This window comes from Sorex araneus, chromosome 2 (assembly GCF_027595985.1).
Source record: "Sorex araneus isolate mSorAra2 chromosome 2, mSorAra2.pri, whole genome shotgun sequence".
In the NCBI taxonomy this organism is placed as follows: Eukaryota; Metazoa; Chordata; class Mammalia; order Eulipotyphla; family Soricidae; genus Sorex; species Sorex araneus.
Genome location: NC_073303.1, coordinates 202,475,076 through 202,500,967, shown reverse-complemented (window position 1 = coordinate 202,500,967; position 25,892 = coordinate 202,475,076). Strand labels below are relative to the sequence as shown.

The window sequence follows — 25,892 nt, the reverse complement described above, 5'->3', positions numbered from 1 at the left end:
CCTGGCCAGTGATCCCCCAGATGGGCCAGAACTCTGTCCTCAGGAAGCTGCTGGGGCGGGAGACGGCCTGTCCACTGCTGGAGGCCCAGTGGCCTCGTCTGTCCCATGGGAGCCAGGCTAGAAACCTGCACGGGGGCCCCAGGCCAGCCCTTCCAGTCTGGGGGTCACAAAGCATCTCCCACCTTCCTGTCTGCTCAGGCCCAGCCTGTCCCCGGCAGCCTGCCCCAGCCCCTCTCCCGTCCTGCTGCCCCCACACGGGGCCCTCACGGCCTGTCCTGGGAGAGGCCAGCGGGGCCCCGGGACCCTGCAGCCGCCACTCTCCCCCCGTCCCGAGGAGGTGGATGATTCAGAGGAACCTAGGGTCCAAACACAGTGCCGCAGGGAGTCACCAGCCAGCAGAGAGCGACAGTCTCTCTCCTGGTGGGGAGTCCCCAGCTCGTTCCCAACGTGTCAGAGGACGTCACCCTCTGTGACCCGCTCCGTGAGGCATCGGACAGCTTCCCCCGGACACGTGTCCCACCCGAGGACGAGGCTTCTCAGAACCCAGGTCTCAAGGCTCACAGGTGCAAACACCTCGCTTGACTCCCGGTGGGAGGTTCCTGACACGAGCTATTGGATCATTTGATCCCCACTCCTTCAGAGCGTGGGAGGAGATGCTTCTCCGCTGCTAAGTGATAACACAGATGTCACTGGAATTATTATTTAAAGAGAAAATTGATCAGCAACATAAATTTTGACACCCTCATCTTTCAGAAGCCTGGTTCAGAAGTCTCACAAGAAGGAAAGGTTTGCCGGTGACGGGCGATTTGGGTGGGGGTTGATGTTTAATCAAGCCTCTGATTTTAGAAGTGGTAGCTTCTCGATCAGAGCTGGACCCTGAGCCTCAAAGTTGAGTTTGCCTATAAGTCACTCTTGCCAGAGGATCTCAAGATACCCTCAGCTCCAAACACACACCGGGACGCTTGCTTCGGTTTTGCCAGTGACCCCCAGAGAAGAGGGGAAGAATTTCATCCCATTTGAGATATGGAACAGTCTGATGAAGAACCAAATGTCAGGACTTCCTTGGGTGACGTCATCAGCATTTTCAAGATAACACAGAACAGATATTAGGGGAGAGAGAAAAACTGGCCCCATCATCACTCAGGTCCACCTGAAAAATGTCACTGATTTTCAAACAGTGAGGATGTGTTGCAGCCAGTGACACCCACGTCACTGCAAGGAGAAATTTAAGCATTTCCAGCAGCAGATGCAATGTTGTGTCTGCCTGGAGGAAGCGGCAAAGGCTCGTTCTCCCAGAGACTGTTTGCATCATCAGTGGAGCCTACCGGCCCCAGTGCTATATCTCCAGTGAGCCCCTGAAAGGTCAAAGTTGGGATTAGACCGCCACCTTTAATCACGTATACAAAACTTTGGCTGGACTTCTACAACAGTAGCAACTTCTGTTGCTGAATAAGTTCTTCATTAACAAGGCACTACCCGAGACACGGAATCCAGTGTGAGAGTCTGTTCATGTACCAGAGACACAGTTAAAGGAAAGCCTCAGGCCCCAAGCCAAAAGGAGTATCCCTAAGCCCTCAGCGTCCGGCACCCGGGAATGTCAAGGTGTGCTGTTAGATCGCAGATCTTTCTTAAAAGCAAAAATGGGTTACTTGGTGGTTTAATGGACAAAAAAATAGAATAACATGAAAAAGTAGATTGAGGAAGAAAAATTATTAAAATGAATCCAAATTAGCATAAAGGATCTGCTTTGGAAGGAGAAATCTGTGATGGAAATAGTTTATCGCAATTTCCTAAGGTTTCTCAGCCTTTCTGGGAATTCTTTTATTAATTCACCATGTGGAAAGTTACAAAGCGTTCAGGTTAAAGTCTCAGTTATACAATGCTCAAACACCCATCCCTTCACCAGTGCACATATTCCACCACCAAGAATCACGCTATACCTCCTCCCTTCCCCCCACCTCCCCAGTCCCCCACCCCGCATGTGTAACTGGTAAATTTCACTTTACTTTCACTTTACTTTGATTACATTCAATATTTAAACAAAAAAAAATTCACTATTATTGATTTGGAGTTTCTCCCCTCTCTGGGAATTCTTGAGCTGAGACAGAGAGACAGGTAAGGGGGTAGTCAGGTAGATAAAGAAGTGATTTAAGAATAACTGGTAGAGACATAGATGATAGGATGATAGAGAGAGACACGTACATACTTGAATACAGATATACTTTAGACTCGTGAACATATTCTTGGGTCCTTCAACGTTCCTCAGGCCCATGGCTTTATCTCAGGGCCGTAACTACAGTCATTCCTGTGGCCTTTGAAAATCCTCGGATTTAGACATCTCTTCCCGCAAGAACACAAAACATTATTGGCTGAACTGGCTTTCCACGCAAGCAAACCAGAGACCGGGTTTCGAATTCCAAGGTGTTGGTGACGTCCTGCTGCCACTTTGCTTGCTGAGAATATAACCCAGCAACGCGGGAGGAGAGGGCGCGGGCTAACGGCGACCTCGGCTTTCTCTGATCCCGCCCGACGCCATGTTCTGGGATGCCCACAGAGACGGTGCTCCCCCCTGCTGACCTGCAGACCCCGGGGGAAGGAGAAGGTCGGGGTGGGGGGTGCTGAGGGGTCTGTGCCCCCCTCGGCCCCCTCCTCATGACCAGCAGTCAGTGTGACAGCACAGCTGGGAGCTCTGCCGTAGAGAGAATGTCTCCCCCCCCTGCCCCCTCCCTGCGCCCGCCCCCCACCAGGGCGTCCTCTGCAAGGCAGGATGGCTGTTCTCCGCCTCGGGCAAGTCAGCAGCAGCAGGCTCTGTTGTGCACGTCAAGGCACATGTGTGCGCGCACGTGTGTGGAGTGTCCCTAGAGGTGGAAGGCGCGGGAGCCCGGGCACCCAGCCATCCTGTCCCCGAGGCTCTCAGAACCTTGACCTCACAGACACTCGAGACCCACCCCCACAGGGGTCCACGAGGCCTCAGTGGCATCTGCGCATTCCTGGTGGGCCTCAGGGAACCCGGGTGAGGGGGCGGTGCGGGGGGGCCTCCAGGCGCCCCCCTCAGCTCCAGGAGAAGCCCCTGCCCAGATGCTCTAGGGAAAGGTGCGTCACACACACTGTTCCCAGCTCCCTCAGCGAGACCCTCAGCCAGACAGTGGGGCCGGCTCGGAAAGGGGAGGGAGCACCTTGCACGGCCCAGAGACGTCAGCGTGGCGTGTGGGGCCAAGGCGGGCCACATATGTAGGCACATGTGCACACATGCCCCCCACACAAATACACATCACCACAAACCGTACACACAATACACCCAACACTGTATAAACATACCTCACAATGCATACACACATGTCACCACGCACCATGCATGCAGCACATACAACCCAGATAGACACCACACAAAACACAGGCCACCACACACCACCTCAAATCAACACACAACACATCCACATATTATATGATGTAGATTGACATTACTTTGTCTCTCCCCCCTTGCCCTCTAGGCTACACCCAGCCAGGTAGCAAAATCAACATAAGAAAGCCCTTCCTGAGGGCAGGGCATTCCAAAGCCCTTCCTGACTCTTAAGGTATTTTTCTCCTTTCCTTAGTCCAAACACTCATTAACATCTTAATACTAGTTATTTTTGTATGGACATTCAAGAGATACATTGAGGTTTGCAAGGCAGCTCTCCTGGCAACATCTTGCCACAGACTCAGACTACAGCACTCAGGCCAGATTAATCATTCCTAACCCTAGCAGGGTCCAAATCTGGTTATCACTGTTTGGATCATGACAACATTTGTCTATGATCAAGCTCTTAACTTATAGTTAAGCATTAGGCGCTTTGGCCAGGCCCATCTCGATGCCAGGGTAGCACACAACTCACCACTTGCCCTGGGTCCGTCCTGTCCCTCATCGGGACCCTGCTTTTGGGGGGTGCTAGGAAGTAAGGGCAGCTGAGGCTTAGGTCAAGAGAACAGATGCCCAGGAGGAAAATATCATGTAGAGTCAAATGACTCCCAGGTTACAAAAGCATAGCATTTGCTAAGTCTTCCTGTGTCCATACAAAAGGACATGGCTCTGAATAAACTATGCAAAGGACTCAAGGAGAAGAGAAAAACAATATTTACAAGTCAACAGAACACTAAGAAAGAAGCTACAAATAAACAAAGAGGAATGGGAGCACTTGATGGGAGTAACCCAATAAACCTAAACTACCTGAGGCTATGTTATCCTACAATATGGACACCCAGCAAATCACACACATCGCCACAATGTATGCATCAAGTACACACAACGCACATCACCACAGAACACACCAAATACATACATTACCATTCACATTCATACATGACACACATCATCACAAACTGTATCCTCAACACATAGGGCATATTATACAGTCAAGCCATGCAGTACACACACCACACCACATACGTAGGACCACACACACTAAGACACCAGACACACATAGCACACATCACTGCCAGCTATACCCACAACACCACCCACAACCCATTACATAGCTACCACAGAGCATTCACACCACATGGAACACAAACCACCACAATGTAAACACCGAACACACATGACCACCGACCATGCGACACACCCAACCAGAGACACCAAAGCCTACACACACCACACAACACCCGGACACACACCCTCTCCGGCCTGTATCTGGAGAGATGACGCTGACAGCGATGAGGCCACGGCAGACGCGCGTGTGGTGTTGTCAACCACCTCGCGTCCCCAGAACAAGACGGTGTGTCCCAGTCTGCTGTGGATGTGCTTTTGCCGTGGAACAGATGTCCCCACCCTGAGCCTCGGGATAGTAAGGACCCATTAGCCGTGCAGGCGCGTGTCCCGAGCGGCTCCCCTGCCGGTGCCCAGGGTACTGCAGGCCAGGGGAGAGCCCGACCCGTGGCTCCCAGTGGCCTTCCTGCTCCAGGTCGGGGTGTGGCATTTGTCCTGCAAGGGCCCTGGGGCGAGGTCGCTGCTCTCCCCGTCAGACCTCCGTGTCTTCTTCAGGGCCTCGTCGGCTTCCAGTTGGGCCCCCCAAGTGTGACCCCTGTTAAAGTTCAAGAAGGCCTGCAGGACCCGTCCGTCTGCCACACGGTGTCCCAGGAGAGAGCAGGCCTCCGCCACGGCCAAGGGGAAAGACGAGCCCGTCGTGAGCCCCCGAGGGCAGGAGCCTGGGGCCATGTTAGAATCCTACCTGCCCCGTGGCAGCTGACCCCTTCATTCCCCTTGCATTGAGAGTGTCTGCCTTGAGCCTCTAGAACATTCTTTCCCAAGGTGGGCAATACCACCCCCACCCGGAGGCCCTGGCATGACACAGGAGGGTGGGCAGGCACCTTGGGGACCTGGGGAGGTGCTTTGGTGTTTGCCCAAGGGAGGAGGGTTCCCACGGGGACACGGGGCGTTCCCTGGGGAGAGGAGCTCGGCAAGTCAGCCTGGGTGCCCTGCACTCGCGAGTCCCACGGGCTGCCCCCGGCCCCAAAGCCGGTCCAGGACAGTGGCCTGGCAGGTTGGTGAGGGACCCAGGCGTGGACTCAGCCCCTCCTGAGTGGAGTCTGGCGGGTACAAGAAGGAGCAGAGTCTAGTTTGGTTTGGGGGTGGCGGTGGTGGAGAGGGTGTAGTCGGCGGGTCCCAGAGACGAGCCGGGGAGAGTTGCCGGGGAGAGGCGGGGGTGGGGCGTGCTATGTGGCTGTTTCTGGGCTCTGCACTGTCTGTGTCAGGGGCCCGAGGTGGGAGCGGCAACACCACAACCAGGGACCCTAAGCATTTGCAGCGTCCCTCCCGAGTGCAGAGGACCCGGCTCGGCAGGGCAGAGCACTGCGGCTTGAGCACTGCTCGCAGCAGACAGGAGGAGCACTGTCTGGAGAGGGCCCAGCAGGCGCGAGGGGCTATTTACGGATCACCAGGAAGATGCAACATCACCGAGTCTCTTGGCTCCAGGATCACAAAGAACCAGAAGCGGAATTGTCACGGGTCACCGACAACCAGCCCCTCAGGAAGTCACCGGAGGCACACACAGTCCCGGACCCGTGCCTGGACGCAGGGGCGCCTAGGAGCGTCTGACGTGTCCCCAGCCCGGGGGAGGCCAGCAGCAGGCCCAGGGCCAGCAGCAAGTGGACGTGAAGCCACCGGCAGCCCTGGGCGGTGTTGCTCAGCCTTCCCGGAGCCTCCTTCTGGCCTTGCCCCCTCCCCATGCCCCCAACTACCTTACGTGGCCCCCAATCGCATGCCATTCCCGCCATGGATGCAGCTTTCCCCTGTAGCCCCTTGGAATACCCCCCACTTAGGAAATACAGATCTAGAATGTTCTCTGGAGACCGTGCCAAGACTGCAGTGGAGCTCATGCCTGGAAGGTCGGCGTCCTGCTCTTCGCGGCTGCTGGGGTCACAGCGAAAGCCTTCATATTCCTCTGTGTTAAAAAAGGCTTTATTTTAAATAATAAGATACAGAAGCCACTACCAACACTGGATTTAACAGGCCCTGTGTACGGAGCAGTGCCGCTCACGGTGGTCACAGGGAAAGCTCTTTCTGGCGCTGGTTTTCCATGGATTTGAGGAATTCCAGGAAATAATCATAACTGCTTTCTACGGCTTGGACTGGAGCGATAGCACAGCGGGTAGGGCGTTTGCCTTGCACATAGCTGACCTGGTTCGATTCCTCCACCCCTCTCAGAGAGCCCGGCAAGCTGCCAAGAGTATCCCACCCCCACGGCAGAGCCTGGCAAGCTCCCCGTGGCGTATTGGATATGCCATAAACAGTAACAACAAGTCTCACGATGGAGACTTAACTGGTGCCCGATCAAGCAAGTCGATGGGTAATGGATGACAGTGCGACAGTGCTTTCTACGGAACTGCCCCTCCGCTCACGGTGCTGAAGCCTAGGATCTCCCAGGAGCCGGCCAAGGAGCCTCCGGTGTGGCGGACACGGGCAGCTGGCTGCTTTCTGGAAGGCATGGAGACCTTTGGCCGACAGGGCATCCGCCCCCTGTCCCCTTGGCCTTCAGAGGGGCCCCAAGGGGCTGTGGGCAGGATATGGACATCCAGCCGTTGACCTGTCCTGAGGGAAACCTGACCCACAGCCTTCCCAGAACCAGGGCATCGGCACCCTAGGCCCTGGACTCGAACCCAAGACCCAGCCCTTGTAGGGGCCCCTCCCAGCAAGCCGCACTCAAGGGAGCTGACTGAGACCAGACAAATTCTGAGCAGTCCGGCTGTCAGGCCAGAGGAGACCGGAGGGGCCCACCCAGGGACACAGAGGGCAATGCCAGCTGGCTGGTGCAGGCCTCCAAGGAAGGCTGACAATAGCAGGGACACATTAGACCATGGGGCAGAGCCCGAGGCCAGCGGCTGCAATGCTCTCCTCTGAGCCTCCCTGATGCTCTCCTCTGAGCCTCCCTGATGCTCGCCTCTGACCCTCCCTGAGGCTCTCCTCTGACCTCCCTGATGCTCTTCCCCTCTTTCCCTCCCTGACGCTCTCCTCTGACCCTCCCTGATGCTCTCCTCTGACCCTCCCTGATGCTCACCTCTGACCCTCCCTGATGCTCTCCTCTGACATCCCTGAGGCTCTCCTCTGACCTCCCTGATGCTCACCTCTGACCCTCCCTGATGCTCTCCTCTGACCCTCCCTGATGCTCACCTCTGACCCTCCCTGATGCTCTCCTCTGACCCTCCCTGATGCTCTCCTCTGACCTCCCTGATGCTCTCCTCTGACCTCCCTGATGCTCTCCTCTGACCCTCCCTGATGCTCACCTCTGACCCTCCCTGATGCTCTCCTCTGACATCCCTGAGGCTCTCCTCTGACCTCCCTGATGCTCACCTCTGACCCTCCCTGATGCTCTCCTCTGACCCTCCCTGATGCTCACCTCTGACCCTCCCTGATGCTCTCCTCTGACCCTCCCTGATGCTCTCCTCTGACCTCCCTGATGCTCTCCTCTGACCTCCCTGATGCTCTCCTCTGACCCTCCCTGATGCTCTCCTCTGACCTCCCTGATGCTCTTGTCTGACCTCCCTGATGCCCTTCTCTGACCCTTCCTGATGCTCTTCTCCCCTGACCCTCCCTGATGCTCTTCTCCCCTGACCCTCCCTGATGCCCTTCTCCTCTGACCCTCCCTCCCTCCCTCTGTCCTTCTAGACTCGTCAATTTTGCAACCTGGGAAACAAATTGAAGACAGTGGGTGCGGGCATAATTCCAATGATGTCGAATATTGCTCTGGCCTGTTCCGCCTCTGAGAGGGTTTCCATAGGGGCGTTCTCTGTCCATTACCAGCTGCAAATATTTGCACACCAGAATGTCCCGAAAAAGCCTTTCTGTGCCATCCCCTTCAAATACTGGGGGCTAAGGAGACAGGCCGCTGCTACCCAGGATCCTCGCCCCCTGCCCGGTGTCCCTGGCGGAAGTGGCATGATCCTGGTGCCACATCCAACTCAGAGCCAGTCCCTGGGGTCCCCGAGGGCCATTCTCCAGGCGCTTAGAGCCGGGAACCCCCGGCTATGGGATGGGTAGGAAGCACTGAACCCAGGATAACGGACACTGGGTTGTGTTGGTTCTGATCAAGAATCACTCATGGACCCCTTGGGGACCGGTCTGGGCCTCCTGACCCCAGGGGGCCTCTCACCATCCTTCGGTGCTGGGGCCCCGAAAGGGAATTGGCTGCGGGGAAGGACTGGGGTGTCGGGCTCAGAAATCAGGCGGCAGTGCTGAGAATGTATAGCTGCCGGGGGGAGGCGGGGCTGCTCTGGCCAACCAGGGGCGGGGCGGGAGTACTCGGGCAGGGAGGGGCGGCTGCGGTGCCTGCTGGGGTGCGTGGGGGGTGACCAATGTCCGGCCCATGCAGTTCCAGGTCCCCCGGCCGGCGTGAAGGCAGCCGCGGCGTCCGCCTCCATGGTCTTCGTGTCCTGGCTGCCCCCTCTCAAGCTCAACGGCATCATCCGGAAGTACACCATCTTCTGCTCCCACCCCTACCCCACGGTAAGTGGCTCCTCCCCTCCGGGGGTGTGCTCCCCGTCGGGTCTACACCCGGGCCCCCAGGCTCTTGCTTGCCTCTCATTTGAAAAGATGCATCGGGGGCCGGAGCGATGGTCCAGTGGGGAGGGCGTTTGCCTTGCCCACGGCCGACCCAGGTTCAATCCCCAGCGTCCCATAGGGTCCCCCAGGTTCCCGAGTCAGAGCCAGGAGTAGCCCCTGCGCACCTCTGAGGGTGACACAGAAGAGAAAGAAAAAGTGATGTGTGTCAGAATCGCAGAGTGGGCGGGGCCTGGGCCGGGGGCCTCGCTCGGGCACCTGGGCTGGGCGGAAGCCCACCCACAGCCCCCCTCGCCTGCCCTGGGAGTGGGTGGGTGCCTCTCTGGAACGGCCCGCCCAGGCCCTCCACCCCCCACTCTGTCCCCGCGGGGAGGAGCTGTGGAACAGCCCCCGGGGGTGTATGGTGACAGGGGTCTCCCTCCCAGGAGGCGCAGCCAGTCAGCTTCCTTCCAGGAATGACAAGTCAAGCGTTTGGGGCGTTCCAGGGCGGGGGGCTTCGCTGACGGGTCTTCATGCCGTGGACGAGCATCGCTCGTGCTGCCTCTCAGCCCACGGGCGTCTCAGGGTGGAGTTGTAGGGAAACTCAAATCACAGTGCTCCTTCGGGAGATTCGGGTGGTTTCATTGGACGTGCACTGAGGTTCTGAGATCGCAGCCGGACGCCCAGCCTGGCCGCCCCGAGATCTGCCCGGGCAGCTGTGGAACGACCCCTCGGCCCGCAAGAAGGACTGGGGGGTCGACTTTGCGTGCGTCAGGGTCAAACATGCAGGACAAGCCGCATTCTCTCCTCGCACCCGAGTGTTGTGCAGGGGCACAGGGCACCTCTGGGCAGTGCTCGGTGCCCCGGCCTCAGGGTGTGGTGCTGATTGGGCCCCTGGTGCTGGGGACAGCTGGGACCTCTCCAGTGCAGCCCCCAGGAGTACCCCCGATGCTCCCGGGGGTGATGCTGGGTCGGGTGTTGATTCCAGGCCGGGGGTGCGCGACGTGTCCCCCCAAACTCAGATCATCTCCCTGGGCCCAGGAGGGAGTGTGCGTTTGGGGCACAGACCCACTGCTGGTGTGGTAGAACCCTCCTACACCCCCTTTCAGAATGTTCTCTTTGTCCCCACTTGGGTCTCTCCCCAGGTGGGCTCACGCCGTCCCCCCCCAGCCCTAGCCACTGTGCCCCCCTGCCCTGCCCTGGGGGCGCGTGTGTCACCATCTAGGCGGGTTCTCGTGCTGTCTGTCTTGGGGTCCAGCTCGCTTCACCCCGTGTGTGTGTGGTCGACTTGTCCAGGGCTCAGCAGCTGCCAGAACCGTCTTTCCCGGAGGCCCGAGTGCTGTCCCCGAATCTCGGTTCTTTCACCGTCCATCAAAGTGCTGCGTCTTCCCGGGCCTGGAGGGGCTGGCACCGCCACCCCCCCCCATTCAGACAGGACCAGGGCTCGGCTGCCAGCCGCTCCTAGCTGCGGGACTCGGGGTGTGCGTCTGCGGTGTATCCTCGCTGCAGCCCCTCCGCCGTCGGAATCACCCCTCCGAGTGCCGGGTCAAGAAGGCTCTGGGGCGGCCGCATTTGCCTCAGCCCTCCTGACAGCAGCGGGCGGTGCGGAGAGGGGCCAGGGACGCCCCTGCTGGGGGTCTCCCCCGACACTGCGCCCCTGCGCCCCCGGGAGTGAGCCCAGGGCTGGCTTCCCTGGCACCCGCCGCGGGTCCACACCGGCCAGGGCTGGAGCAGCCGCGCGGGGCTCGGTGCCCGCTTTGAGGCGGCCGACTCTGGGTCTCTGGGTCTCTGGGTCTTTCTCCAGAGTCACGTGGGATTCCTCGTGCACAGGCAGCTCACTCCCGAGCAGTCCCGAGCACTGCGGGGGGAGCCCCCACACCCTGAGAAAGGACTGCCGTTGGCTTACCCGCTCCCCACCCGAGTATAAACCAGGCCCCCCACAAGGCCACGCTGTCCATATCTGTGCCTCACCCTTCTTCACCGGAAAAATGGGTAGAAACCAGCAGGCCCACGGGGAGGGCGCAGCGGCCCCTGCTGGCCCGGGTGTCCTCTCCGTGCTGACCTCCCTCACCCGCACCTGGTAAGTCCCCCGAGGGACGGGTGTGGCTTCTTCCTCCTCTGTGGACAGCGGGTGGGCGGGGAGGGGGATGGCAGAGGGTCCCGGACACCACATCCCCCAGTACAGCCACGCACCCCCAGAGAGGTCACGACCCCGCACCCCCCAGAGAGGCTGTATAAACTCCGGGTGGCTAGGGAGGGCACCGGCGGTGGCTCTCCCTCTCGCCGCCCGGGTTCGGTGGACTCAGGCCATTCCCCCAGCCGGGGCGGCCCGTGCCATGGGGTGGACGGAGGAGGAAATAAGGGCCAAGCTGGTTGGTTGATCAGTTGCTGTTTATCCCGTCCTACCCAGGCGCCTGCTCCAGTCCCTCTGAGCCCCCATTCTAGCCTCCCTCTGCCCCTCAGTCCCATCTCCTCCGGTCTCTCCTGCTCACCTCTCTGTGCTCCCTCTCGAAGCCTGGGCTCTCTCCACACGCCTGCTCCTGTATCCTTCCCCTACGTCCTTCTCCCTCTATCCCCTGGTAGTCTCTCTGCACTCCCTCTTGCTGCCCTGCTCTCTCTCTCTCTCTCTCTCTCTCTCTCTCTCTCTCTCTCTCTCTCTCTCTCTCTCTCTCTCTCTCTCTCTCGTCTCTCCAACTCTCTGTCTCTCCAACTTCCCAGCACTCTGGGCCGACCTACACCCACTCAAGAAAGCCCTTCCTGCCGGCCCATCAGGCTCAAGGATAGAAGAAACACCACCTAGTCCAATAACTTAATTAACATCTTAATTCTACTTCTTAATATTGGTTATTTTGTATGGACACAGTAAGAGAGACATTGAGGCTTGTAGGGCAGCTCTCCCAGGAACATCTTGCCACGGACTCAGACTACAGTGCTCAGGCCAGATTTAATCATTCCTAACCCTAGCAGGGTCCAAATCTGGCTATTACTTTTTGGATCATGACTGACAGAATTTGTCCATGACCGTGCTCTTAACTTATAGTTAAATATTATCGCACTTTGTCCAGACCAATTTCAATGCTAGGGTAGCTCACAGCTTGCCCTGGGTCCATCCTCGTCGGGACCCTGCTTTTGGGGGGCCAGGAAGTAAGGGCAACTGAGGCTTAAGTTGAGATAACAGATGTCCAGGAGGTAAATATCATTCAGAGTCCATTAACTCCCATGTTATGAAAGCATAGCATTAACTGTGTTCTTGCGTCCACACAACAAGGAGACATTGCTCGGAATTAATTATGCAAAGGACTTAAGGAGGAGAGAAAAACAATACTTACAAATCAGCAGAGCACAAAGAAAGAGGTTATAAGTAAACACAGAGGAATGGGAGCACTATGTGGGAGTAACCCAATAAACCTAGGCTCCCTGTGGCAAGGCGGAAAGGACAAACCAATGTTATCCTACAAGAGGTCATGACCTCGAACACCCCAGTGCAGTCCCACACCGCCAGAGAGGAAGCCTCGCCGTCTCGAGAACAAGAGCGTGCAGGCTGGCGGGCGGAAGGCTGGGGTCTCCCCTGCGTCCGTGCAGACTGGGCTGGGGTCCCCTCCCGCCTTCCAGGTAGGGTGGAGAAGCGGCCACTTCCGCCCTCGCAGCGGCCTCTCTGCTGCCTCATGCCGGACCCGGGGACGTGGCCAGTGCCCACCCCCCCGCGTGGCCAGGAGGGCCCGGGGCCCAGACGCACGAGAGGAGAGCGGGCAGTGCCGGGCCTGGCCCTACGGTGGCGGTGCCCCTCTGCAGAGCAGCGTCTCTCTGAGACCACAGCGCCTACGGGTAGACTGTATTTTTAGAGCTGATTTAGGCTGACAGCGAAATTGAAGAAGAGGCACTGAGATTCCCCGTACGAGCCTATTTTTAAAATAAAATAACACCACGGCAAGTCGGGATGGGGGGAACGAGCCCGTTTCTCCCAGGAGGCGAGACCTGAACGGGCCGTCCACTCCAAGGGGATCTGGGTAGTCTGGGATCAACAATCAGTCACAGAGCACCCCAAAGGGGGTCCTTCTCCCTACCACGGTTGGGGCAGCTTCGTTGGAAGCCCGAGACCTTGGGGTGCCTTCCCGGGCTCCCGCTTTTCTGCCGATGCGCCATGCGGGCACCAGGGGGCAGCACCAGCCCTGTGTGTGCCCGGGCGCACCCAGATCTTCCTGTGATGGTTCCGTGGTGAAGGCAGGGCTGAGGGGACCCGGGACACTCTGCCCTGTAATTTCATCTTTAGAAGAGGCCCTCGGCGCGCCTCCTTTGTGACTTCTCTCGGGGTAACCGATTTATCTCCCCGGGAGAAGGCGCGGGCATTTCCTTTCATCTGCGAAATACATGGCTGGCCGCGGTCTTTGTTTCAATCTGGGAGTTCCCTTGAGTCCTTCGGTGGGAAAAAGTGAGAATTTGAATCTCTGCATGTTGAGATGCTGTAAAGGAACCTACACACCTGTCCCAGGACCAGCGCCAAAGTCAGCAGCCAGGACCCAGACAAGCCGCCCTCCAACGCTCCCAGTCAGAGGCTCAGGGCTCACCTTCTCCGGGGCCTTCCCCAGAGGGGGTCTGGGCTGGGCTGTTGGTGTCGATGTGTGAGGGTCTGCACAATCCCTCCACACCACCACACCTTCTCGTCAACAATCGAAAGGGTCTCCTGTCGATGGGGAAGCAGGACAAGCGTTTTATTAAACACTGTCTTGAAGAGGCTGTTGACAGAGCCATCGATACGGGGCTGGAGACACTTTCTACTTCACAGTGCAAAGCAGGCGTCTACAGCGAGAAAGCGTTCCACCTCAGCTGTGCCTCAGTTTCTCCAGAGAGAGGAGAGAGAGAGAGAGAGAGAGAGAGAGAGAGAGAGAGAGAGCATTTCGTCTCAGCTGCACCTCAGTTTCTCCAGAGAGAGAGAGAGAGAGAGAGAGAGAGCATTCCACCTCAGCTGCGCCTCAGTTTCTCCAGAGAGAGAGAGAGAGAGAGAGAGCATTCCACCTCAGCTGTACCTCAGTTTCTCCAGAGTGAAAAAAGCATTCCACCTTAGCCGTACCTCAGTTTCTGCAGAGTGAGAGAGCATTCTGCCTCAGCTGCATCTCAGTTTCTCCAGAGTGAGAAGCATTCCGCCTTAGCCGTACCTCAGTTTCTACAGAGTGAGAGAGCGTTCCGCCTCAGCTGCGCCTCAGTTTCTCCAGAGTGAGAAGCATTCCGCCTTAGCCGTACCTCAGTTTCTACAGAGTGAGAGAGCGTTCCGCCTCAGCTGCACCTGTTTCTCCAGCTGTGGTTGACAAGGCTGTCGCTTGCCTCACACAGTCCGGTGGCTGGGTGGAAAGACAGGACCGGCCCAGGGACTCTTCTGGGTCGAGAGAAGACTCTCAGCCACGAAGCTCTGCTCCTCCTGGCCTACCACCCAAACTGAAGCACGGTGGGGAGCAGGAGCGCAGGGCTCACCAGGCCCAGGACGCTGGTGACCCACGGCCACAGGGCTGCTTCCTCCCCACAAACAGCCACGACAGACTGAGGTCAAGGGAGTGAAGACAGACAGACACATGGGCGTGTTCTGGAACCTCAAGTCAAAAACGGCACCACGGGGCTGGAGCGGTAGCACAGCGGGGAGGGCGTTTGCCTTGCACACAGCCGACCTGGGTTCGATTCCCAGCATCCTGTATGATCCCCGAGCACCGCCAGGAGTAATTCCTGAGTGCAGAGCCAGGAGGAACTCTGTGCATCGCCGGGTGTGACCCTAAAAGCAAAAACAAACAAATAAAACAAACAAAAACGGCAGCACAATGACACCAGACAAGTGCCTCTGGGGATGGTGCGTCTCCAGGTGCTGATCGCCCGGTTTAGGGTTCCTTGCTGGGAAGTCACTGTGCTCCGTCGTTTCCCCCCCTGCCCTGTTCAGTTTGGTGTAACCTGCGTGCACGCACGGGGCCGTCTGCTCCGGCTTCGGGTCCCTTCTTCGTCTCTTTGGTCCCTCCCTTAAACTCTGCTCCTCGTCCCTGGGCACCTCTCAGACCCTCCCTTTAGCCTCTGTTGTCGTGCCCTGACCATCCCCACGGGTCTCGAGTCTGTTCTCATCACTGAAAATGCCGTCAGGAATGAAGGCCTTCCGTGGCTTGGTGTCCCGCTCTGACCGTCTGGCGGAACTGGCTAGTCCAGGGTCCCAACTCCCTTCCCTGCGCGTCTCCTCGAGTCCCCTCCAGACTGCGCAGCCTGCACCCGGGCCCCAGGCCGTTTGCTCACCTGCTCACCTAACAAGCTGGCGGCAGCACCCGCTGTCCTCCGGCTGGAGGCCCTGGGTTACCTGCAACCCCTCCATTCCTGTGCCCTCGTCATCTGATTGGCTACCCCAGCTTTAACCCGGTAGACCTAGGCAGAGAGACCCGGGGGCAGTGCCGAGGGCGGCGTCTCCAGGCTTGTTGGCCCAGAGCCGTCGTGATGCTGACCGACACTGCAGCCCCACCATGCCCTTGATGGCGCCAACTGCTGGCTCCCCCTCACCGTGCCTCCTCCGTGGCTGGCAGCCGCTGGCTCTGTTCCTCGTGGCTGTCGCCCCAGGAAGGGCCCACGTGGGTGTGTGGCAAAGGAAAGTCACCTCTGGAGGGTTCGACATGGGCAGAAATGCTTCCTCACAAGGCCCTGGCCGGAACCCGCCCTGTGCACCCCCCGCCCCGGGCAGCCGGAGAGCAGCCCCGGAGGGCACTCGGCAGACGCGCAGAGAGGCCACCGGGCTGCGGCATGGGCAGAGGGCACCCCGGGGAGACGAGTAGCAAGGCTGCCATATCGGGGGGTGGGGGGAGTCCGCCAAGGGCGGCCGGCATGCACAGGCGGCCCGGGTCCGAGGCCAGAGACTCTCCTAGTCCCAGTTACGTGGCAGATGCTGAATCATGAGGTGGGGGCTTCTCTCTCCCACCCCCGCCCTTTACCCATCGCCACGGCCCGCCCCAGTCCCCACCGTGCGCCCAAGCCTGGTGGGGCCCCTGTGCTCTCCCAGCCCCCTCTTCTGGCAGCCACGCTTCCCCCTGGGCTGCCACCCTCGGCCTCTCGGACCCTGCATCTGCCGTAGCCCTCGCCCCCCTCAGGGCCCTGGGAGACGGCTGCCCTTCACCTCGGGAGAGAGGTTCAGAACACTCTACCTGGTGGGTTTGCACAGCCCAGCCCCTCCGGCCCCGTCCTGCTGAGATGCTACTGGCCTGCCCACACCTCGAACACACCAGATTGTGTGTGTGTGTTTGTGTGTGTGTGTGCATATGTGTGTGAGTATGTGCACATAATGTGTGTGCATGTGTGTGAGCGTGTGTGCGTGTGCATGTGTGTGCATGCATGTGTGTGCGTGTGCGCGTGTGTGTCTGTGTGTGTCTGCATATGTGTGTATGTGTACATAATGTGTGTGCATGCGTGTGAGCGTGTGTGCATGTGTGTGTGCATGGATGTGTGTGCGTGTTTGTGTGTGTGCGCGTGTGTGTCTGTGTGTGTCTGCATATGTGCGTATGTGTACATAATGTGTGTGCATGCGTGTGAGTGTGTGTGCGTGTGCATGTGTGTGCGTGTTTGTGTGTGCGCGCGTGTATGTCAGTGTGTGTGTGTGTGTGTGTGTGTTTGGGCAGATTCAGGGCTAGCATTCCTTGTCTTCCTCACCCTCTCATGCTAAAAAGGAAACAGGCTCATTCCTTACATTAAAATAATACTGGGGGGGGGGGCTGGAGCGATAGCACAGCGGGGAGGGCGTTTGCCTTGCACGCGGCCGACCCGGGTTCGAATCCCAGCATCCCATATGTCCCCTGAGCACCACCAGGGGTAATTCCTGAGTGCATGAGCCAGGAATGACCCCTGTACATTGCTGGGTGTGACCCCCCCCAAAAAATAATAATAATAATACTGGGGGTGACACCAGCAGTGCGGAGGGCTTGCTGCTGGCTGCCCGCAGGAATCAGGCCCGGCGGGGCCCTGGGGGTCGTCTGGGACCCCGGGAACTGCACCTGTGCTGGGCAGGCAGCCCCCTCCCCGCCGCACTGCTGCCCCGCCCCCGCCCAGAGGCTCCTTCTGCTGGCTCGCATCAGTGCTCGGCTCGCAGGCTCCGTGGGGGACACACCCCGTACTGTAGGCGCCACCATCAGTGCATCGTGCCCGTGGCTTCCGCTCTCCTGTCCTAGCTTGCACCCCACAACGTGCAGGCGTCACAGTTCCCCTTCTTGGCTGGTTTGTCGTTGGCACCGCCAGCGTTTGTTGACGGGTAGGACCTGGAGCTTAGCTTGTCGCCTCTCCCGCCAGTCTCAGCTCGGCCCACCGCCCAGGAGACGCTGACCCGGGGCTCCCCCAGCCCTCCCTGCCGCGTCCCCAGAGCCCTCGGCAAGTCTGGGCAGGTGATCCCGAGTGCACAGGTGAGGGAACCAGCCACAACGACCCCCACGCCCTCACGGCCTCCCTGGGCACTGTCCCCTCCACTCCCGGCCATGGTGTCCCAAGGGGCAGCCTGATGCCGTGTGGGCAGCAGGGCCACGTTGCACGGGGGGTGGGACCGGCAGCTTCTGTCCATCTCCTGCTCTGGCCCGAGGGACACCTGGCTTCCTCCCCCTCCCTCCCTCTCCCTCTCTCCTACTCTCTCTCCCTCTCCCTCCCTCCCTCTCTCTGTCTTTTCTCTGTTCTCTCTCCCTCTCTCTTTCCCTCTCTCTCCCTCTCTCTCCCTCTCTCTCTCCTTCCCTTTCTCCCTCTCTCTCCCTCTCCCTCTCTCTGTCTCTCTCTCATCTCTCTCCCTCTTTCTCCCTCTGTCTCTCTCTCCCTCTCTCTCATCTCTCTGTTCATCTCTCTTTCCCTCTCTCTCCCTCTCCTTTGTCTCTCTCCCTCTCCCTCTCTTACCTCTCACACTCAGTCACTCTCTATCCCTCTCTCTCCTCTCACCTCTCTCTCACTCACTTGCTCACTCTCTCTCACTCTCATTTCTCTCACCTCTGTCCTCTCTCAAGACTTCTCTCTCACTTCCCTCTCTCACATTTCTCACCTCTCTCCCTCTCTCTCTCACACACCTCTCTCTGCCTCTCTCTTCCCCTCTCTCTTCTCTCACTCGCTTGCTCACTCTCTCTCACTCTCATTTCTCTCTCCCCTCTCTCCTTCTCTCTCCCTCTCTCATTTCCCTCTCCCCTCACTCCCTCTCTCTCCCTCTCTCTCCCCTCTCTCTGCCTCTCTTCTCCCTCTCTCCCTCCTTCCCTCTCTCTCTCTCTCTCTCTCTCTCTCTCTCATCTCTTTCTCTCACCTCTCTCTCCCCTTCTCAGTATTCAGTGTGGCAAGACATTTCCTTGTGTTCGAAGGGCTCCTCCTGCCGCATCCCCCAGGGACTGTCCCCGCAACCCTCCCCGCAGTGCCCACAGCACCTCCCACACGCGGTGTCTGTGGCCCTTTGACACGGGCCCCCTCCCGGGGCCGAGGGGCAGCTCCCTGCGCTCTGGGTTTGCGTTCCACCATCACGGTCGACTCACCTGGTGCCAACCAGCCGGCCGGGCCGGACTCGCCCGCGGGCTGCGCGTCCCATTTAGGGGCTGGATCTGTTTCACTCCTCGAGTGAGCGCGCGACCTACTAACGGTGTGCGTGGCCCACATTCCTCCCGAGGCTGCAGGAGCGGGCGCGGAGGGCTCCTCACGCGGGTCCCGTGGGGGGCCTGGCCGGGGGAGGCTCTGCCTGGCATGTGCACACCCCTTTGCTGCGCGGCGGGGCCTGCACCCCGGCCCAGCGTCCTGCCTCTGCCCGCGGCCCAGTGTCCTGCCCCCATCGGCACCGCCAGACTCTGCCTTGGTGTGGAAGCTCGGGGCCCTGCTGGGCTTTGCCCCTGGAGCTCGGGGTCCGGACTTCGTTGGGAGCAGGGCCCTTGGGGGCCCCGGGTGCCGTGGAAGGGGCTGTGTGCTGGAGGGAGCAGTGCTGGCCGAGGCCCTGAGTCGGCCAGGGGGCCCAGCTGGAGACGCTCTCTGCTCCGGCCGCGTGCCTGGGGCAGGGACAGGGAGCAGCCGGAGCCTAGCAGAGAGCAGGGCATTGGCCGTGCACGTGGCAGGCCCGGGTTCGATCCTCAGCACCCCGTCGAGTCCCCTGGGCCCCCCGGGAGTGATCCCTGAGTGCAGAGTAAACCCTGAGCACCGCCAGGTGTGCAATCCCCCAAACTAGACCAAAAACGAGGTGAGGACAGGAAAGTCATCGTCCCGTGCACCCGCCTCACTGAGGGGCTTCACGACAGCGGCACTGCGCAGCCGGCGGCCACTGGGGGCAGGTTTCAAGACTCACCTCCTTCCGTGTACACGAGCGAGGTCAGCTGCACACTGGAGCATTTTCATGGGCCCTCTCAAGGCTTGATGGGTATCCAGGATAACTCTGCACTAAGCACCTCACCACGGCCAGAAGGCTCAGAGGAAAGTGCCCCAGCAGCAATGCTACATCCCGTTCAGGTTATCCGGGACAAATGAAGCTGATTACAAAAAGGGACGCTCTGGGAAGCCCACCCGCGTTTGAAGACTGGAACGTGACTCCAGTTCTACATTTTCTCTCTGGTTTTCGTGCTCTTAGACCTGGGTTCTCTGGGCATGTTGTTGTTTATAATTCAGTCCTGGGAGGCTTCTTCTTTCCCCTTTAACTGACAGTCCAAGGACGGGCCAGTCAACCTCCAGCTGGTGTTGAATCCATACTTGAGACTTGGCCTCTGTTTCCTGGTCATCCTGTTTCACTGGGCATCCAGCCACCGCCCAGTGCCTCTGGCTGTCAGAATGCAGGAGACACTTACCTGAAAGCTGGGAGCCAGCTGACAATCCCGAGCCCAGCCTTGGACTTGAAGTTGCAAAAGGGAAAGAGAAGGGGCTGCAGCGATAACACAGCAAGCAGCGCGTTTGCCTCATACGCGGCTGACCAGGGTTCGATCCCTGGCATCCCATAGGGTCCCCTGAGCACCGCCAAGAGTATTTCCTGAGTTCATAAGCCAGGAGTAAGCCCTGAGCATCACCGGGTGTGACCTAAAAAAAAAAAGAAGGAAAGAGAAGCAGATGTCCAGATGAAACACATGTTTCAAAACCAGCCCTGAATCTCTCTGGCCAGGCAACCACACAGGACCGGCGACCCGGGGCTGCAGCTCACTTGCCAGTGGGCTCCGGGCTTGGCCGTGGTATCTCTCACCTGCAGTGGCAGTGGCCCCTCTGTGGCTGCGTCCTGCCACCCGGTAGCCACAGATTAAAAGCCCTTCCCGCCTTCACTACCCGCGGGCTTGGAGAACTGACACAGACATGTGGCACTATTTTAGGAAAGTAAGTGACTTCAGAGCCATTTTTTTAAGTATATATATTTCTGTATGTTTTTTTAAATAGGGAGTGGAAATAATTTATGATGACTGTGTTTTTTTAGATATTTAACATTTTTTTATTTTTTCTTTATTTTTTTCGGTGACTTCTCATTGGCTTACAATGCTCAGGGATTTCAGGGGTTTCAGCTCTGATGTGTAGAAGTATCACCCCTGACCCCCAACACCAGCATTCCAGGGTGGCCGCGACCCGGAGAGACCCTCCTCTCGCTCCCCTATCCCTCCGGCCATCGCCATAATTTTCACAGAGTCCAGATTCCTTGGTTCTGGCTTGTTGGCTTGCTTTAGTAAATCCTCATTTCTGTCTCGCTTAGGACAACGGAAACATGCACACTTTTCCCAAATTCACATTTTATGCATCTCTTATTTTTTATGACTAAGAATAGCCTTTCCGACTCATGTCTCTTTGGTGAGGTGTTGCCAGATGCCAATAACGCTGGCACAGAACATTTTTTGTTCTAAGATCTGAAACTTTATTTAAACACCGTGATCTATACAAAGTTGTCCATAATACAGGAGTTTCAGTCATTCGAAGTGACAACGCCAATCCCACCACCAGTGTGACCTTGCCTCCACCCACGTCCCACTACACGCCTAACCAAGCCCCTAGCAGGCTCAGAGTTCTCCATACTGCTTCTGACGGCAGATATCTAACAACGGTGGCACTAGAGGCATTGGCTGAGGATATGTTGAACCGTTAGGTACTAGCTGAGCTTCCTGTGTCATCGTTTTCACTCATGGAGCTGTTTAGGCTTTTACACAGATTTTACATCTAGTCTGCTGTGCTTCTCCTGGCCTGTGAGTGCTGTAAAATTCGGAGATTGCCTCTGCAGCCACATGCTCTACATGCTGCAGAAATGGAACGACTTAGTAGCTCGGCATCTCCCGGCACAGAACTTCTTGAATAGGACCTTCCCGATGTAGCTCAGTGGGTCATGCAGGGGAACGCATCATTTGTTCGGCAGGTGGTTGGCATGGCAACAGGGCTGGGTAAAGGGTGGTCACTAAAACTCGGGGTAGGCAGGACCTTGTGTTCTAAGACTCGGGGTAAAGAAGGTCCGGGTGGGAGGGGGTGGTCTGGCTCACTGCAGACCCCAAGCAGTACCCCGGAGAGGAGAGTTTCTCCCCTGCTTCTTCTAGATAGCAACTCCAGGTCACTCGTGAAACGTTCTAACCACCATCTTCCTCCCGCTGAGAAGACCAGCAATCTGGTGTTCCGTCTTTGGGAGGCTTTGCTGAGGTGGCCGCGGGGCCCTTGCACCTCACCAAGAGTGAGCTTCCGAGGGGGGCCCAGGAAGCAGCCTGAGTAGGTTCTCCTTTCTGTGACATGGGCCATCCCAGTGTGACCCTCCGGACGCCCTCTGTGCCACCGCATCTTCTTCTCGAGGTGGAAATCATAAACTAAAGTGTCCACGAGGGAAAACTGCAGCTCACACGGGGACTTAAACAGCAGACAAATCTCGGTGGATGCAGCTAACTGTTTATTCTCAAGATAGCCCGTTTCCCTGCCACGGGAGCAGATCCATACCCTCTGCGAGTGTTTATGCCCTACAATTAAAAGCCTATCTGTTGTGTTTATTCTGCTTTGGGGGAGGCTATTTAATCACTGCTGTGAAACGTTCTATCTACGAAATCAGAGCAATCGAGTTTTTTATTTCCTGAGCTGCACGTTAATAATAATATTAGAAATTCTTCAGGCACCATCTTTATTTGAGAGAATTTGTTTTTCATTAAAAAGTTAATTGAAAAATTTTAAGTGGAATTCTTTTTATAGCCATCAGACATGCTGAATCACTCGATAGGAGCCCACTGGCCCTCCACCCTCTTTCCCTACATATTATTTTTTTTTTAATTCAAATAATTTCTAGGTCATTGTGAGACTCACTCAGCTTTCTGGGGGTAGTTCAGATGGTGGTTGATGGGACCACTGAGGGTTTCTGGGGAAAGAGGGAAAAGCTGACAGTTTCCCAGAAGGAGGTTGAGCTTTGCCCAGGGGGACGAGAGCTGGAGAAAACATGTCAGAAGCTCCCGAGTGGAACCCAGGCAGGGACCCCAAACACACAGGGACGGGCAAGGACCAGGCAGGGTGTCAGGGCAGGGTGAGATGCACAGAGCTTCCCGAGCTCGACAGGTGAGGTGGCCAGTGTGGAAGATTTGCGACAAATCCGGCCATCGTGGCTAAACGTCTGATTCTCCAGGCATTTCTCTCTTTTCTGTTTTTTGGTCACACTTGGCAGACCTTGGGTCTTCCTCCTGGCTCTGCACTCAGGGTCACTCCTGGCAGTATCATATGGGGTACCCGAGATTTCACCCACGCCAGCCATGTGCAAGGCAACCACCTTCCTTGCCGTTCTATTGCTCCAACCCCTGGTTCTACAGAAATGTTTAAAGAGCACGTAAATGGTTCATTGGGACTGATTTTTATCTTAGGACAAATATTATAACCAGTAGCACCAGGCAAAGGTCCTTTGGGATGAAAGTCAACCCGGGAGGCCCCAGCTTATGTCTGGGATGGCCTGCAGCTCTGGCCCAGCCTGTCCCACCCCGAGGCCCCTTGGGAGCACTGTTTAGGAGCTGTGTAGTTCCTTAGAAGTCGGGGATCCGCCCTCCAGAGCTGAAACAGTCACTGAGAAAGGGGAGTACCTGGAGGGGAGCCCCAGCAGGGGGGCCCCAATGCCAACACCTGCCCTGCCGCCTGGGGTGCGGAGCCGACTCCTGAGTGCCCGGGCGGGTGAGTTCTGCTTCCTTGGTGCCTCGTGGCTGCTGCCCATGTCTTCAGGCAGGGCAGCTGCAGTGTAGACGGCAGCTCAGGGGCTTCTGCTTCTCTTTTTTTTCCTTTTTTTTTTTTTTTTGCTTTCTGGGTCACACCTGGCGATGCACAGGGGTTACTGCTGGCTCTGCACTCAGGAGTTACTCCTGGCGGTGCTCGGAGGACCATATGAGATGCTGGGATTCGAACCCAGGTCGGCCGTGTGCAAGGCAAACGCCCTCCCTGCTGTGCTATCCCCATCCGCCCTGCCACCCCTGCCTCTGTGGCAGGCACATTCCCTTTTACTCTCTCTCTTCTTTAGGGTGTTGTGGTCTGCAGTGCAGGGACTAAGTAGCCATCATGTTCAGTCCATAGTCTGCTTTCAGCACACATCTCCCATCCTGAGCACGCCCTCCTAGCTCCCTTTACTTGGTGGTCCCTTCTCTATCTGAGCTGCCTTTCCCCCCAGCATGTGAGGCTGGCTTCTAAGACGTGGATCAATCCTCTTGGTTTTTATCTCTACTATCCTTGAGTATTCGTTTTCCATTCAGTTACTTTATATTATTCCGCAAATGAGTGCAGTCCTTCTATGTCTGTCTCTCTCTTTCTGACTCATTTCACTTAGCATGATACTTTCCGAGTTGATCCACTTATATGCAAATTTCATGACTTCATCCTTTCTGACAGCTGCATAGTATTCCATTGTGTAGATGTACCAAAGTTTTTTTTTTTAACCAGTCATCTGTTCTCAGGCACTCAGGTTTTTTCCAGATTCTGGCTATTGTAAACAGTGCTGCGATGAACACCTAAGTGCAGATGTCATTTCGATGATACTTTTTTTGCATCACTGGGGTATATTCCCAGAAGTGCTATTGCTCTGGGCAGCTGTGGTCTCTGGCGGGAGTGAGGAATGGCTTCGGCCGGGAAAGAGAGTCAGCCAGCACCGCCGCCCGCTCCCGGGGCTCTCCCTCCCTTGAGGAAAGACTGTCGGGAGGAGAGAAACAGTCCACGTTTGCTTCAGGGGCAGGAGGTGGACGAGGGGAACAAATCCGGGGCTTCCCCGGCAAGAGCCGAGGCACCCCACGGCGTGGCGAGGAAGCACGTGAGGCTGCACCCCCTCAGCAGAGGGGCAAGTGGCCAGAGGGGACACCCGGGCTCTCTCCTGCTGCAGGTGGGCCTCTTAGGGCTGCTCCGGCCCCCGCGACTCACTCACTCTCCATGCAGGGGAGCGACCGTGGGATGGTGCTGTCAGGAGAAAGGTCTGGAAGGGGCTGCCCCTCCCGTGTCCTCTCACCCCATTCTACGTCTTCTCGTGCCCTGTGTTCTGCAGATGCCTCCTTTCCCCGGCTCCAGCCTTCTCTGGGCGGGCACTGGTGCCGGGAGCCGCCTCTCCAACCTTCCTCTGTGTCGGGAACGGGTCTGGCTTTCCTGCTGAGGCCTGGCGCTGGGTCACTTCTCGGGTTCGTGTCTTGACTTTGTTATTTCTTCAGAAACACATGGCCAGCCCCGCCCGACCCTGTCTCCTCACCCACCCCCAGCGCCGGTTCAGTCCAACGTGATTCACAAGTTTCAGATTACAGCCTCAAGAGGTTCTAACATGTTTATTGTGTCTCTGTCTCGTTTGGGGGAGAGCCCCCAAGCGTTGCTCAGGACGAGCAGGGACGCTCTCCTCCCAGCTGGCAGTGTCATGCAGGAGCCCACAGGTGTGGTGCTGCTCCGGCCGTGGGTGCCAGGGGTTGCCCAGCTAGCCCCGGGGTGTCCTGCGTCCTCAGGCACGCACCCAGCAGTGCTGGGATGACCCTGTGCTACCAGAGACCCAACCAGGGTGGGGCACACACAAGACAGGGGGCTTCGACCCCGTATTCTCTCCCTGGCCTCTCCAAGACAGTTTAGATGGATGGAAAAAATAAAACAGAGTGTTTTCTCGAAGGCTAGCAGGAATGTACGACAGGCCGGGAATAACTGACAGCCCCAGGCCACAGGTGTGCGGCCTCCTGCTTTGTGCCGCAGGGAGAGAAGTGAGAGGGAATACTGAGCCGTGGGGAAGGACCGAGTGATGCCGGCACAGAATTCTTTGGTGAAAGAACTGTGAGCTCAGGAGCCTGGAAGCCGCTCCTGGCAGCATTCGGTTGAATTACGTGGCACGGATGGTCTGCTGCTCAGGTCCAGATGTGATGCTGGAGACCACCAGGGTGCCTGGCCAACAGACCGTATAATGCCAGGGACCGACCACCCAGTAGGTGCATGAGTGACCGTAGGGTGCCAGGGACCACCCAGGATACAAGAGTGATCGTGTGGTACCAGGGATCACCCAGGATGCACGAGTGACCGTGTGGTACCAGGGATCAAGCCGTGAGCCTCGCACATGCAACCGAAGGTTCTCCGTGCTTCTTTCCTTATTCACACAGTCACAAAGTCTTCCCTCGTCTTCTCTTAAAACAAATGTTTAACCAAGTTGAAGTCATACATTCAAGATTAATTAACATATCAGGTCTAATAAAATATAAATGGCTGTTTTTTTCTGCATTGCAAAAACAGTAGGACTAGACAGTTTAAGAACTGTAGCTCTGTGGCACTGTCGTCCCATTGTTCATTGATTTGCTCGAGTGGGCACCAGTAACGGCACCATTGTGAGACTTATTGTTACTGTTTTTGGCATATCGAATATACCATGGGTAGCTTGCCAGGCTCTGCCGTGCAGGCGGGATACTCTCGGTAGCTTGCTGGGGACGAGGAATCAAACCCAAGTTGGCCACATGCAAGGCAAATGCCCTACCTGCTGTGCTAT

At 57.4% G+C, this 25,892-nt stretch overlaps 1 protein-coding gene across 2 annotated transcripts in view; it reads left to right on the top strand.

Annotated features, from left to right (window-relative positions):
- The window catches only part of DSCAM (DS cell adhesion molecule), a 602,651-nt gene that overhangs the window by 517,157 nt on the left and 59,602 nt on the right, over positions 1–25,892 (top strand). For both annotated transcript variants that reach the window (XM_055127368.1, XM_055127369.1), the window contains exon 20: positions 8,844–8,977. In XM_055127368.1, coding sequence (XP_054983343.1) covers positions 8,844–8,977 — 134 coding nt within the window. The remainder of the gene's footprint in view (positions 1–8,843; positions 8,978–25,892) is intronic.